Source organism: Eptatretus burgeri, chromosome 1 (genome assembly GCF_056783735.1).
Source record: "Eptatretus burgeri isolate ZD-2024b chromosome 1, Ebu_testis_v1, whole genome shotgun sequence".
NCBI lineage: Eukaryota > Metazoa > Chordata > Myxini > Myxiniformes > Myxinidae > Eptatretus > Eptatretus burgeri.
In genome coordinates, this window is record NC_140961.1 from 145,689,389 (window position 1) to 145,705,431 (window position 16,043).

The window sequence follows — 16,043 nt, forward strand, 5'->3', positions numbered from 1 at the left end:
CACAACTGAGTACATTTTCTTCCAGTGAAATCTACTGGACTCGAGCAAGCTCCCTTTCAACACTCATTTAGTACTGCATGAAGATCAATGCAAATCAGTGCACATGCAAATCATATATATATATATATATATATATATATATATATATATATATATATATATATATATATATATATATATATATATATACACACATGCAAGAGTTCGAGGTTGGAGCACCCAACTTATGTCCTCAAAAAAACTGAACATTTCCAATCACAAAGGATTCACAAATCCGTCCAAATAGGTAACTCCTTAATACAAGACTCTAGGATTTACGAATCCACAACACCTCCACACAATAACAATGCAACAGTTTCACAGCAAGGAAACATCCAGTGAGCACAATGAACAAACAGAAATCAATAAGAGGTAACTCGACAAACACTCATAACACTTATTCGCTCTCCCCCTTGAGGCGTTGAACTTTTGAGTGAGCAGGGCTTTCAACCCTCTCTTTGGGAGCAGAGGCTCAAACCCTCTCCTGGTGTGGGGGGGATGACACCCCCGCCGCCCTGAGCATGACAGAGCACAGAGCACCTGAGCACTTCATCTCTCTGTTAGAGATCCCTGACCTCTATTTAAAACACTTGAAGGCCCAGGTTGAACCCTGTAATCATAAATGGCCTCCAATCGCTTAATTTTCTTTGGCCTTTCACAAATGTTTCTCCTTTGTAATAAATCTCCTATCACTGGAGTACCTCGTTACCTGTTCGGCTGAGAGATGCAGCATCCAATCTGAAGTAAGAGCAAACATCTTAGTTTGTGGCTACTTGCTTGCTGCAATGCCAGACGATGCTGTTCTCAGCTCTGTCGGGGTATGTGGTTCTTGTTTTGGCGCCAAAATTGTGGTGGAGAAGAACTCAATTTTCACAAGTTGGATAAGGATACAAACGGAGAATCTTTAATTTCGTATATATGCAGGAAGAACATTGAATGATTCACTGAAACATTCGATTGGACTTCACTGAAACAGAAGCCCGAAGCAATTCCTCTGATTCACAATTTGACATTCCAAAGAATGGGAGTGTGAGAAGCATGAGGCAAAATCACTCAAAACTGCAATATGTGTCCATTTTGAGTGGGAGGGAGAGAATGACACAATGATGGCAAAAGTTTCCAGTGTTATCAACCAGGTCACCCTGTTTATATGAAGTGAGCAAGACCTTTTTCATAGTAAGATATTACTCTTATCAAATTTGAGGTCAAAAGACTCTTGGGAAAAGGGAAACATTACTGACAGCTAATTCGACAATAGCACAATAATTAAATTTATAAAGTACCATCAACAATTATAATTGCAAATACATGAATATAATGATCTTTCCACCACACTCCACAACACTCCCCTGCACGTTCCCCCTCAACACACCCCTGTGTGAACCTCCTCGACATCCACCACACAATCCTCCTCATCAGGCACAGTGTGGTCCTCCTAAACAACACCCCCACCCCCTGCCTGATCTTCCTCGACAACCCCGCACGATCCTCATCGAAGCCCCCATGCGATCCTCCTCGACACCTCCCGCGCAGTCTTCCTTTGCACTCCCCATGCGATTCTCTTCGACACCCCCGCCCTCCCCAAATGATACTCCTCGACACCCCCGCTCCCGTGCGATCCTGCTCAACACCCCCCCTCGATCCTTCTCGACACCTTCTGCACAATCTTCCTTTACACTCCCCACGCGATCCTCCTCAACACCCATGCCCCCCCCACCGCTGCACAACACTCCTCGACACACCCTGCTCGATCCTTATCGACATCCCTCTCAAGATCCTCATCAAAACCCTCACGTGATCCTCCTCGACACCTCCCATGCAATCGTCCTTCACATTCCCACGTGATTCTCCTCGACACCCCCTCGCCGCACGATACTCCTCGACACCCCCCTCGCCGCACGATACTCCTCGACACCCCCCTCCCCGCACGATACTACTCAACACCCCCGCTCGATCTTCCTCGACATCCACCACGCGATCTTTCTCAACACCCCTGCACGATCCTCATCGACAACCCCTGCGCTATCCTACTCAACACCGCCCACTCGATCCCTCTCGACATCTACCACGCGATCTTTCTCAACACCCCTGCGCGATCCTCATCGACAACCCCCACGCTATCCTCCTCAACACCCCCCGCTCGATCCTTCTCGACACCCTCTGCACAATCTTCCTTTACACTTCCCACGCGATTCTCCTCGACAATTCTCCCCCTCGCGCATTTCTCCTGGACAACCCCCCACCCCCTCCCCCTCCACTTGATCCTCCTCAAGACCTTCACACAATCATACTCGACAACCCCCCCGCATGATTCTCCTTGACTCCCCCGCACAATCCTCCTCGACACCCCCCACGTGATCCTCCTTGACAGCCCCCCCATGCGGTCCTCTTAAACCCCCATGCATGGTCCTCCTCGATACCCCCTTCCCCACGCAATTTTCCTCTACACCCCCCCTCATTTCTCCTCGACTCCCCCCCCTCCTCGATCTTCCTCGAGTCCTTCCCCCCTCGGTCCTCCACCACGATAATAATAATAATAAGACCTGTCCTCTTGTTAGCACAAAGCAGGCCAGAGATGCCACAAAAATTGTGGGCTGCTAAAGCTTGGGTCCGCTAATGGCAATCCCGAAACCATGACCCTTGCAATGAGGAGGAGTAGATGGAGGTGCATTGGAGAGAGGGCTGGAAATGTGAGTGGGATGGAGAGGCTTTTTAAGGAGTGGAGACTGTGGTGTACTGATAGAAGATGCTTAGCAGGCAGACACGAGCGGGGGAACAGTCGAGCCGGGCTGTGTTGCACAAGCGCGAGCGCGGGCGTACTTTGCCCGCGGCTCTCCTTTATTACGTACTCCGCACACTCACGAGCCGGGCGACTACAGCATCACTACCACGCCTCAGGCGGCGCGCACTCCCTATATTCCTGGCAGACACGATGACCACCACGACCACTCCTCCCCTCATCATGCCCCGCCCTGCATGCCCGCAGGCTATACCACACTCCTCCCTCCTAAAAGTATGATTATTAAATGATCACCATCATAATAAGCATAAACAGCATGAAGGACTACGGTATAACAGTAGACAAGGCACAAAAAAGAAAACAGCGAAGTATAACAGCACATCACATCATATAATGCGTGGAAGCGAGCTACTGGAGAAGCACAGCAGCACTACACAGCGAAAACGCCCCAGGCGGCTCATGCTTACATGGCCCTTGGCGAGGTCGCGGCGACCTCCCGACCTCCCCCGGCACCATCAAACGCCTCCGGCCCATAAGGCGGCACCTCTCCCCAGCCAGACCTGAAACAGATAAACCTTTTGAGGCCGGACCTCCGCTGTCTGGAACCCGCGGCGCCACCGCCAGACCCGACCGACCTTGGTGGGGGCGCTGAACAGCGCCCTTGGCTGGAAGCAACAAACACTCTCCAACACCCCACGCACCATAATCAGTTGAGATTCCACCGCATGGCCAAAACGGCCTTGAGCGCACCCAGAGAGCCACGCCCCAGGCGCCAGGCACGTCTGACCTCGCTGAAAGCAGCGGTGGGGGTAACGCCGACCAGCACACGAGTCCCGGCTCCGAGTCGATCTCCGAGACCCACACGGCAGTTAGACGGTAGCAATTCGATTTAAACCACACTTCAACCATAAGCTCGTCATAAATCAATAGGAATAACATTTGAACCATTGCAAACTCATTTTTCCGTGCAGCGCGTTCTTTTGATAAAATCCCAGCACCTGACAAAACAACTACCCGCGGCCTGGGGCAACTGGAGGTCAATAAACCCTCTTTATTCGCCCCCACCTCTCCCAAAGCCCCCACATCACATTGATCATAATACAAATCCCATCGATTGATCTGCACCAAACCCACTCTCACACGGGAACTGCTGGCATTTATTTCAACAACGTTAAACCGCATCACTCGAGCAATGAAAAACAAATATGCAATGAACAGCAACCCACAACCCACATCACGAGTCCGTCTCTTGGTTGTCGACTCGATGTTGTGACTCGCGACTTCCTTTAACGCCACTGGCTCACCGCAACCCGTTGAAGCTGCCCGAACAACACCGGCGCGCATTGCCTCACGAACGCTGCCGAAGCGCGGGAAGTCATCGCGAGAGCTGATATGGCTCTCGCCGCTCCCGAACCGTACATCACCGCCGCAGGCAGCAACGACCGGCCGCTTCCGTTGCATCGACGTGGCTCCCGCCGCCAGAACCTCGCCCTCGGTACTCGACGAAGGCATCGAAGAGAGCACCGGCACACCTGGAGATACGAACCGGAGATCCAGCCCGAGGTGCGCCAGCCAGTCCCGACCCAAAAGGACGGGCCCCTCCCCTCGCACCACGAACACCGAGAGTAGGGCGCTTCACCCCCAGTAAAGCACCGAGACGTTGGGCGCTGCAAGCGGCGCAACCGCTTCGCCGGTGTACGTGCGCGATGCGCGGGCAGCACGAGTGGACTCAATTCGACACCAGATCAGTGCCCCGATCACTTCGACATTCACTGGCATCGGTCCTGTCACCGTAGGATCAACTGAAACCAGGCTCAACATGGGCAGCATCTCCCGCTCCGGGTCGCTGGAATCTCCGTGCTCAGGCTGCAAAACTCGACCCGGGGTGTTACCGTGCACGCCATGCACCGAACACCATACCGGCGGTAGGTCTTGACCCGGGACGGAAGGATCGCTTCGCACACCGCCATGTATGACTGTAACGATGGGCGATGACCCTCGGCCCACACACCGTAGACGACCTGGAGTGCTCAGACCGCCGTCCGAGTGATTGCATTGCAACGCTTGCCCACGACCCGCGCCGCAGACCGTGCGTGTGGCCGTGCGTGCCTGGCACATCGCGCTGACCCCCAGACCATCTGCTGTGCCCCGACCATCGAGACCCCGGACATTCTCCAGAGCTCGCGCGACGTCCCACGCCGCGTTCGAGCCGAACCGTATGTCCTCGTTCTTTAGCCGTGGCTCTGCAGAAATCATTCCCCCGATCTGACGTGCCTCAATAAAACGAACACTGAGCGCGGCCGTTGCCCACTCGACGTGGCCGAAGTCGATTCCGACGAAGGCGGGCACGCGTTTGTGCGCCGTGCACCGACCTTCTGCCATGCTCGTGCTGGCGAGACCCTTGGCTCCATAGCCTGGAACCGCACGGGTCATTCGCTGCCGCCCTGCACACGCCGATCCGAAGATCCTCGTCAGCCAACTGTGGTGTACTGATGGAAGATGCTTAGCAGGCAGACACGAGCGGGGGAACAGTCGAGCCGGGCTGTGTTGCACAAGCGCGAGCGCTGGCGTACTTTGCCCGCAGCTCTCCTTTATTACGTACTCCGCACACTCACGAGCTGGGCGTCTACAGCATCACTGCCACGCCTCAGGCGGCGCGCACTCCCTATATTCCTGGCAGACACGATGACCACCACGACCACTCCTCCCCTCATCATGCCCTGCCCTGCATGCCCGCAGGCTATACCACAGAGACTATGCCCGTTACGAAGCGCATGTAGATTGGAGGCCCTTGTGCCCTCGAGCCGTTTCTCTGTGGCTGTCCTTTTCTCTGATGGACCGTGTTGAGCTCTGGTTGTCAATGATGGGAGATTCGAGGACGACGTATCTGGTAATGTGGCACCAACATCGAGAAGGAAAGCAATCCAGCTGGTACAGCTCAGACATCATGTCCTTGGTTCTGTGTATTCTCCTTGGGGAGAGGTGACATCATGTGACTGCACTATGCAGTTGGTTGGCCATGGGAACATGATGTCTTCATTGTCCCAGGTGGAGACCACTTGGCGGTTGAAACGTTGGACCTGATCCTTGCCTGTTGTAAAACTCCATGAGTTGGTAATACCTTTGGAGCAAAGAAGTCTGGGTAACAACCGTTCACTCATCCAGCTCAACCAGGATTTGTTCCCATGAGCCAATCGGTGACAAGTCCGTGCGTAGGGGCCACAGTAGTGGGGTTTTTTTTTCTTGAAGGATGGAATTTTGGTACTTGCCTCTCATTGTTTGCCTGAAGGACAATAAATACCTATTACAGTACTGTATATGCTCAAACTACAATCTTGTTCTCACTAGATATTTCATTATAATGCAGATATTTGGTGTTTTTGAGCTCCTCCATGAAATTGTTGTGTTGATGTCAATGATGTTTTTGTTCGTCGATGAAAGCCTCTCCTCCCTCCATATTTGTAAGGAGATTAAATTATCTTGAAAATTGACTAATTATTTATTTTCTCCCTGCAGCCAAATTATTTGTTCCCGTTGGCTGTTTTCTAATGAACATGTCTGGGAACTTCACTGGTCGGATGTTCACGGCTTTGATACGTCTTGTAAGTTCATGAAACTTTCACATTTTGGATTGTCCTGGTGATGTATGTTTTTAGCCTTTTGCTACAACAAAGGGTGGACGTCCAAAACGTCACCTTCTTGCATCAGCCTACCTCAATTAACATCCTATTGATTCCTTCCATTCTTCTACCTGTCCAATGGCGCAGATTATTTTTTTGGTGTGTGTACAAAGTCTCAGCTCATGGAAGAGCTAGAACACTGAACGGACCAGGATGCAACAGAACATAAGGAACAGGAGAAAGATGGGTGTGAAGGAGATACAAACAGCATGGTTGAAGGATAAAACAGAGGGAGACTTGGGCAAATAATGGGTGTGGGGAGGAATGAGCGATATGGGAGGATGTGTTGGGTTTCTCCTGGACAACCCTGTCCAGGACATCTCCCTGCAGGAACATCACTCCAAGCCTGTCCATGACCTGACCATGGTGCTTAGGTCATGAATGTCACTCTCCACTGGAGGATTTAAACTTTCTTTTTTGCTCCCTCAGTGTCCTTATTTGCCTCGTTTATTAGTGTGTGTGTGTGTGTGTGTGTGTTTGTGTGTGTGTGTGTGTGTGTGTGTGTGTGTGTGTGTGTGTGTGTGTGTGTGTGTGTGTGTGTGTGTGTGTGTGTGTGTGTGTGTGTGTGTGTGTGTGTGTGTGTGTGTGAGAGAGAGAGAGAGAGAGAGAGAGTGAGAGAGAGTGTGAGAGAGAGTGTGAGAGAGAGTGTGAGAGAGAGAGAGAGAGAGAGAGACAGAGAGAGAGAGAGAGAAAGAGAGAGAGAGAGAGAGAGAGAGAGAGAGAGAGAGAGACAGACAGACAGACAGACAGACAGACAGACAGACAGACAGACAGACAGACAGACAGACAGACAGACAGACAGACAGACAGACAGACAGACAGACAGACAGACAGACAGACAGACACAGACACTATGGCTGTAAATGCTTCTCTTTCTCCTGAAACGGTTTGATATGCATTCTACATAAGGAACATCCTTGTATGAGAGGACGCTGTCTGTAGGGTCAGAAACACTGATTGGGATTGGCAAGTTTGATTATATTTTTTGATAATAACGTTCGCACAAATGGAAGCTTCTGAATTGTTCTCTTCTTCCAATAAGGCAAACCTGCTATCACATGGAATTCCAATGATTGAATTTTCATTGTTTTACCTTTTCCCAGAAGGTGACATATCTTGTAGCCGATTTACCTTTTTTTCCTTTAAAAACAGGAACGAACCATTCACTTCTGCTGTCCATTGGCTCATTGAGATGAGGCAGGTCCACTTGTTCAGCTGGTTTATCCTTTACGCTCGTCGAGAGGGAAACAAAAACATTAATCTGTAAAGCATTGTTGCTCGTTTCGGCGGTGGAAGAATGCGCCTTTCAAAGAGGGCAAAACTGCTTTATGTGTCCCACTGCACCACAACCAAAGCACTTTAGGGTGTCAGTGGTAACATATACTTTGTCATCATGACAATTTAAAGCATAGATGGCAAGTGACCGGCATTTCATGGGTTTGACTCGTTTTTTTTTTTTTAATGAAAAACCCGCAGACCCGTTTTAGTATCATTAACAATGGTTCTTCTCTTTCTTGCATATGGCAGCTCGCTGCCAGGTAGCTATCATTTTGTTGGGGCACAACGATGCCACTGATGCTGTGACCCGATATCAGTACACTGGTACTCATTTCACCAACCTCAAAAAAATGGCAGGCTGAGTCAACCCCACCTGGTGTAATTCATCAGCCAACAGGGCTCAAACTCATGACCCTAGGATCCCAAGCCAGCCACTCTAACCACTAAGCCAACACCAGGCTGAATGGACACGGGTTACATTCTTGTCAAGGTGACTTGTGATTCGATGAAGCAAACCGATCCATGCATCTTTGACACTGTGTCTTGCTCTGTTTGCAAATTGTAAAGCATCCAATTTGGAAGCTAAATCTAATGTTATAAACTTCGCAATCAATTTTCTATACATTTACACAGGATGGAGGTCAGGGCAATAGGTCTATAATTATTGAGGTGCCCAGGTTAAACATTTTTTGGCACAGGAATAAAGATGGACATTTTCCATTGGTTATTGTCTCTATTTGGGTTTCAGGGGGTGCGAGGAAGTTCTCCCAGAACTCAACATCTCCACTTCTATTCCTTTTTGGTATTGGATCATGATTCATGAGCCAAACTGTGAAACTTTGTTCTCATAGCTTCGTTCCAAGGGCCCTTTTTCAAAATCTTCACTGAACCTCTGTCAGCCTCCATTTGTAGTTCGTTTGGAGTGATATTCTCTTTCTTTCTTTTTCAATTTCCAAGTCCTCTTGACCTCATTTTTCAGATTTTGGTATTTCGTCATTTTCCTGATTTCTGTCGCACTTAGTCCAAAGTCAATGGGAACTGAAACCTTGATCAAAAGTGCCAACTTTTCCAATTTGTGTTTGAGCACAATGTGCAGACACAATTCTTTGTTTGCAATGTTTACAGTTGATAGGATCATCTTGTCACACGTGAGCATTATATTTTCATTTGAAAAATCCAATTTCGTTTTTGTGTCCATGATTGTTCTGGGACAAGGGGGTTGAAATATTTACAGATATGCTAGTGGATTATTCGACAGATACTGTCATGTCTTTCGGTGTACAACTGTTAAGACATGATTTTTTTCCATCCCAAAAGGAGGTGACTGGTACTTTCTGTTTCTACCCCACAAACCCTGCATTAACCTGATTGGCTCAATCCCGCTATTTTCCTAATGGCATTGCTGTAGTGAGCTTGGTCTTGAGCATTAATGATGAATCGTTCTCAATCCCAATTAATTTTGAACTTTCTTAGCCACTCCAATGAGCCTTCCTTGCCAGACACACTTGGGCACTGTGTACTGCCATACTACCCTGGCCTTTCAGAAAGGATTGGCAGGATAGTACGTAGTAGAAGGATTGGTGTAGCCAACAAGCCTCTACGCACCAACCGTAATGTCATCTCAAAACTGAAGGACCCAAAACCAACTGTTGATAAATCTGGAGTCACTTACCATTCATCATGCAAATACTGTGAACAATTCTACATTGGCGAAACTGCAAGAAATTTGAAATGACGATTAGATGAACATGATAGAGCAATTAGGCTTGGAAAAAATGCCCCAGTCAGCCATAGCACGTCATTGCCTGCAATCTGGCCTTAAAGTTGACTTTGATGAGACCCTTGTCCGAGACACTGCGTCTCACAAACGACACAGGTTGATTCTGGAAGGATGGCATGTGAAGAGCCGGGAGGGTGGCCTCACTGGGGAGACGGTGGACATACCCACACAATACACACCTCCAATGCAAATGGCGAAAACTGTGTGGTGCAAAGGGCTGGATAAAGTGAACAACAAACACCCAATCCCAAACACCACATCCACATGTGCACAACACCTAATGAGAACCTCAACACTCGCACAACCAACACATCATAATGCCCAACCTGAACACAAAACCAGCAGTTTTTATGCCCTGGAAACATCAACACAAAAACAACAAGCACACACTCGTGCTCGCCCACACACATACAACACCATATCATGTGTAAATCAAAACAAAAATGAACAGAGCACCCCTTCGATGATGTGATTTGACTTCTCTTTTTGCTTTTGCAAAATTAAAAAAGAAAAAATGCACTCATCCATTTGACCTCGAGCACCAGCACGTGACCGGAAATGAGCGGTCGTATCGAAAGAAAAAACAGACGCATGCCGATGCCCGGGGTCTATTGTGCCTGATGAAGCCAGCGAAATAGACGGGGTCTGCTCTTACTTTTTTACTCAAATTAGCGGAGTCGATCGAGTTTTTACTTTTGATTGGATGCGCCTTCTTCTTCTTTAGGAATTAAAAATGTATATGTTGTTGTTGTTCATCTTTCGGCTGCTCCCGTTAGGGGTCGCCACAGCAGATCATCCGTTATGATCCGCATACTGATTTGGCACAGGTTTTACGCCGGATGCCCTTCCTGACGCAACCCTGCTCACCTCTTATGACACAGGGATCAGGAGTTGGGTTTCGCCATGATTCCGGGCTGCTCTACACCCTGCCCAGTGCAGAGCCCCATCCTCAAGCGATCCTCCAAGCCAAGTCTCCGAGTAGCCGGATTACAGGCACACGCCACTACGCCCGGTTAAGAATTAAAAATGTATATATACATGCATATATATATATATATATATATATATATATATATATATATATATATATATATATATATATATATATATATATATATATATATATATATATATATATATATATATATATATATATATATATATATATATATATATATATCCTGGTGTTGTCGCAGTGGTTAGGGCAGCGGCTTGGGATCCAAGAGGTCCTGAGTTCAAGCCCCGTTGGGCCACTGAATTAATACACCAGGGGGTTGACTCATCCTGTCATCCTTCCGAGGTCAGCAAAATGAGTACCAGTATACTGGGCCGGTGTATACCCCAGTTAAAATAGGTGTACCATATCCCTGTGTCGAAAGAGGCGACCAGGGTTGCGTCAGGAAGGGCATCCGGCGTAAAACATGCGCCAAATCACTATGCGGATCATACAGATGATCCGCTGTGGCGACCCCTAACGGGAGCAGCCGAAAGAAGAAGAAAATATATATATATATATATATATATATATATATATATATATATATATATATATATATATATATATATATATATATATATATATATATATATATATATATATATATATATATATATATACACACACACACACACACATGATATTGTTACGGATTTGGAAACCTTGTACACATAGACAGCCAGAGTCCCCGTAGTTCAGTTAGTTCGATAAGTATGTGTTTATAGTTAGACAGCCAGAGTCCCCGTAGTTCAGTTATTTCGATAAGTATGTGTTTATAGTTAGAATCCATCCCTCCTTCTGTCTAATGGGAATTTTGTGTGTGCACTGTGAGTTATTATTTAGTCAGGTTTATTAAATCGTTTACAACAACAACAACTACAACTACAACACCGCCGTCCCCCACATCGACCCGGTCGCCATTGCCCACATGTTTTTGGCTGAAGGCGTGGGCGGAGCCTCCATCGCCTCAGATCGAGGCTCCGCTCCAAGGCAGAACATGGACGTTTCCTCCAGCGAATGAGTGAAGGGCGAGCATGACACGCACGCCCCAGCCAATCGTGAGGTGGCCACAAGTCGTCCGACAACCCCTCGTCCAATCAGGAGGCGAGTGGCGAGGAGAAGATACCCCTCCCACCTCAGAGGAGAGTGGTTGTCAGGACCAGGGTTCGGCAGAGGAGTGATCGAGGCGATTGCCTATCAGAGAGGACTGATCGAGGTGACTGCCTAGCAGACAGGAGTGATCGTGGTGACTGCTGAACACCTGCAGTCGTGGTGGCTTGGTCTCGGTCGTCATATGTGGCCAGTTGCAGTGGATTCTCGTGGTGGTGGCAGCCAAGCTTTCGGGGACGTGGACCGTGGACTTCGGGTCATGGGTTCGAGTCCCACCGTGGTTGTTTGGGTCGGTGTGACCGCACAAGGTGAGACAGGTTCCCCAGCCCGGCTCGACCCACGGGTCCAGTTTCTTTTGAGGTGTGTGTGTGTGTGTGTGTGTGTGTGTGTGTGTGTGTGTGTGTGTGTGTGTGTGTGTGTGTGTGTGTGTGTGTGTGTGTGTGTCCGTGGGCCCCGTCTGTGAGTACAATTGTATAAGTGTTTACCTTTCCTTGTACATTACATTTATTTTATTTGGATAACTCTGATCTGTGTGCTCCCCTCCCCGATTATTATTATAAAATAAACCCCTGTTAAATGTACCAGCTCGTTTTCTGTGTTTTCCTTCATTGGCCGAGCAAGGTGCATATTGAGAATTAGTAAGGCCATTAATGCCGTAAATTGTTCATTTGGTCCGGCGCGGCTTTGGTAACTGCCGCTCGGTTACGCCGGATCCGAGTCGGTGATAGCGACTCGATTCGGACAAAGTCGGCCAACACAACACACCCCGACTGGAACTGTTTCCCCGGTAGTTGGACGGCGTGAGTACTCAGGTAAATTGGAATTAGACAAGTGGACCCTACCTCACGCCGTCGAAATATTGGCGACCACGGTCCTCTAACTGACCCGTGACCTTTCGGAGTTGTCCGAGAGTCACGCCCGAAATTCCACGTGTTCGGTGGGAGACGACTCCACTGCTCCACCTATTGGTCGTTTATTACCACCGAGCCCCCGGCCCACAACAATATATCCCATAGCAGAGAAAATGAGTTGTGCATTTTCATAAATTTGCTTGAGTCGAGAAATGAATTCAATTTATTAACATGAATTCCAGCAGCAAGGCTTTATTTACAGTAAATGAAAGACGAATTCTCAAGTCAAATGTAACATTTATTTTCAGATTACAGAATGATTTAGCCTGAAGGTCAGTGCACATTTGACTTTTAATTGCTCTAGAAGTACTTATCAACAAGGAAAGAAAGTCCTTTTTGTTGATTACAACTACTTGTCCTATTACTTCTTTATTTTTCCCTCTTCCAGCCAGGAGAGAACAGTCCTTTGCTCCCGCTGTTGGTCGCTGCGCAAACACTGTTCATCCCACTGATAATATTTTGCAACGTGTCTCCTCGTTCTCACACAATCCCGTTTTTTCAGCATGATGCCTGGTTCATTTTCTTCAACACACTCTTTGGGTTTTGCAACGGATATTTCACTACACTCCTCATATCCTATGGACCGAAGTACGTATATTGTTTTGCCAGACTTTCCCAAAATTATTTTTGTCCGATTGTTAATCCTTTACCCTCGATCATGCATTGACAAACTTTTCCAAGTCACGGGCCATGGGTTACGGGCCTCATTCCCTAAAATTATCCCCACCCATTGAAATAATGTTATCTCATCACATGAGCAGGTGTGGTCAGTACAGTTGACAACACTCGCATCTCAAGAAGCAACAATGATATTTCACTGAACGTCAGCACACCAGCAAAGCATTTATGGAGGAAAACCTGGAAAATTTTGACCAATTGCAACCAAAAGTGTCAAGTTGAACTCACTTTGCTCTAGAAAGTGGATGGAAACCTAACACACCAACATTGTGATGAATGGTGACTTGTATGCGACAGAACATAAGAGTCTATGCAGAAACTTCCAAGTTCATGAATTCCATTTCCAATTGAGTTTAGTATGATTTTTTAATGGAAAATCTTATGGAATTTTTTAAAATGGAAATTACCCCCAAAGCCAATCTAGGCAAGGGGCTAAGAAATCTGAGTTGAGGGATACCTGAGTTTGGATGCCTTTGTCGAGGTGTTCAAGATTTGGAGAGATGTCTGAAATCGTGACTCTTAGGCAACTCTCCAGATTTCATTAAGTGAGCCGAGATCTGCTGTTGTAATTTATGAACTTCATTTGTGAGATGAATTGCTTCCATGCATACATGCTGAACATCTAAATCTTATTCAGTGCATACACAATTAGGCTTGGATATTTGTCTCTTCTGAAGTGCTTGCTATTAAAGTCCAGAATCTGAACGTCTTGAAACATCAAAGTCAGACCAAGGCCCTCTTGTAGTTCTATCACCTCCATCTGTAGATGAGCTGGTGCGCCTTCAACAGCAACGTGGAATGGTGCAAGGAAGATGATCAAACTGGTTTCTTCTCTTCTGAAATTGGCAAAACAGGATCGGAATTTCTGGGACAAGCCATGAAGCTCTGTTGCAAAACTGTTTCCCCTGCCTGTTTCCTGTTCACAATAACTTTGAGTTGAGTTGAGAAGTGAGATGCGTCGTTTCGCCCAAATTGCATTTGCCACAACCGCAGTTTGTTTTGAAAATATTTGATGTGCTTGTATAACTCGTGAATGAGTTGGCCTCTTTTCTGCAATTTGATGTCCAAGTCATTGAGATGTGTTGTAATTTCAATGAGGAATGTGAAATTGGCAGTTAAAATATTTGTTACTCAATTTCTCCCACTTGAGCTTAAAGCGGTGGAATGCAGCTTCATCTCTGAGAAAACATCTTCTCCCATTATCTTCCCTTTCATTGATTGAAGGGCCAGTAGTTCCTCGTTGACACAACTAATTATTGACTTCTGGGATGAATTTGATAATTTGGGCTGTATCTCTTTTATCAGTACTTTTGACAACAGCTATGGAAAAGAGCATCATAAGACCGAACTCTGATGCCTCCTTGCCCAATGAAGTGAAGTACTGATGTCATTTGCAGTTCCATAAATTCCTTTCACCACAGTGCAGCATGAGAGAGTAATTTTTTTCCACGTCTCTACACTTATCCGGGACGAGTGTCTTCTTTACATCAGTGATACAGTCCTTAAACTCACCATCGGAGTATGGTTTGGAAAATTTTGCCACTTTGTAACACAGAATGTAACTCACTCAGTGTCACCATCGTTATTCATGTTATTGAACAGCATCTGCTGCCCAAGTAACTTCTCCTTCAATTTCTGTACTTGGTCTTTCCATAATTGCCCACAAAATTTGTTGTAGCCAGCGTTTTTTGAATCATAATATCTCTTGAGATTGTACTTCTTGAAACATGCAATGCTCTCCGAGCATATCAAACACAGTGAAGAAAGAACTCTTCCTTCCATTTTTCTTTGAACACTCGGCATTCGTCGCCAATTTTCCTCAACTTACTCGAAGTTGCCATGATCAGACCCAGCTTCGTAGCAATCGCAGGTTGGTGTTGATTGAATGGGTGATGCAACCAGATGAACAGCATGAGGTGATGGCAAGTCACATTACTTGCACAATTCAGGAAGATCATGATGCGATGAAAGCGCGGCCAACCACATTTAATATATTTTTGACTCCCTCTGTGGGCCACACGAAAGCATGTTGCAGGAAGCATGCGTCCTATGGGCCACAGCTTGCCCATGACTACCCTAGATGATCAGATATTCACATTTGTTGAAAGAAAAAAAATATGAGCAGCCCATACCCATACCATGCTTTCACGTATTGGCCTTGTTTGCTGCCGTGAATAAGGAGTCATTAAGTGATCTGCATCTGGTTACAAAACCTGTGTTTCTGGAAATAAATTTAATTTTATGAAACTGATGTAAAAGTTGAATTTTGAAACATTTTGAACTGAGCACTTAGTGAGGCGATAATTTCATGTTAAGAGAGGGGAATCCCGCGAAAAATGAGACACAACATATGTGCAAAGTCGAAAACTACTTCCATGTGATAACCAAGCATTTAGCCATACTTGCACCTTGAGATGAAATGCATTTATGCTGCCATTTGTTGTGTGCTTCCCAAAGCCCATGCCTCCATGACTTCTGTGCTGCCACTGAAGGGCTGCATAGTCTTTCTGTGCCACAAAGTTGTTTTTTTTCTGCCAGATAATGCAATGCCTGGGCATGCCGCTATCCACTCATGCCCTTATTCATGCCTTTGTACCAGCACTGCTCCTTATCACCTGTTGTTAGATGCTGTCTCCTTGTGGAGTGCTTGTTCGAACTGTGGAATGGCAGGTACTCCTTAAAGGACACAAAAGCCAGCTGGGCCAAACACAAAGTTTAAATTTTCGCCATCACACAATGTATTGGCCCTAGGGTCTTGATGAAGCCCTTTTTAAACTGCTGGAGGTGCAGAGCGAAACCAACAAGCTGCGATACCTCCATTTCCTTGCAT

At 46.9% G+C, this 16,043-nt stretch overlaps 1 protein-coding gene across 2 annotated transcripts in view; it reads left to right on the top strand.

Moving 5' to 3' along the window:
- Positions 1 to 16,043, top strand: part of LOC147035690 (equilibrative nucleoside transporter 1-like) — a 251,380-nt gene that overhangs the window by 222,386 nt on the left and 12,951 nt on the right. For both annotated transcript variants that reach the window (XM_085846842.1, XM_085846852.1), the window contains 2 exons: positions 6,296 to 6,381; positions 12,924 to 13,123. In XM_085846842.1, the coding sequence (XP_085702968.1) occupies positions 6,296 to 6,381; positions 12,924 to 13,123 (286 nt within the window). The remainder of the gene's footprint in view (positions 1 to 6,295; positions 6,382 to 12,923; positions 13,124 to 16,043) is intronic.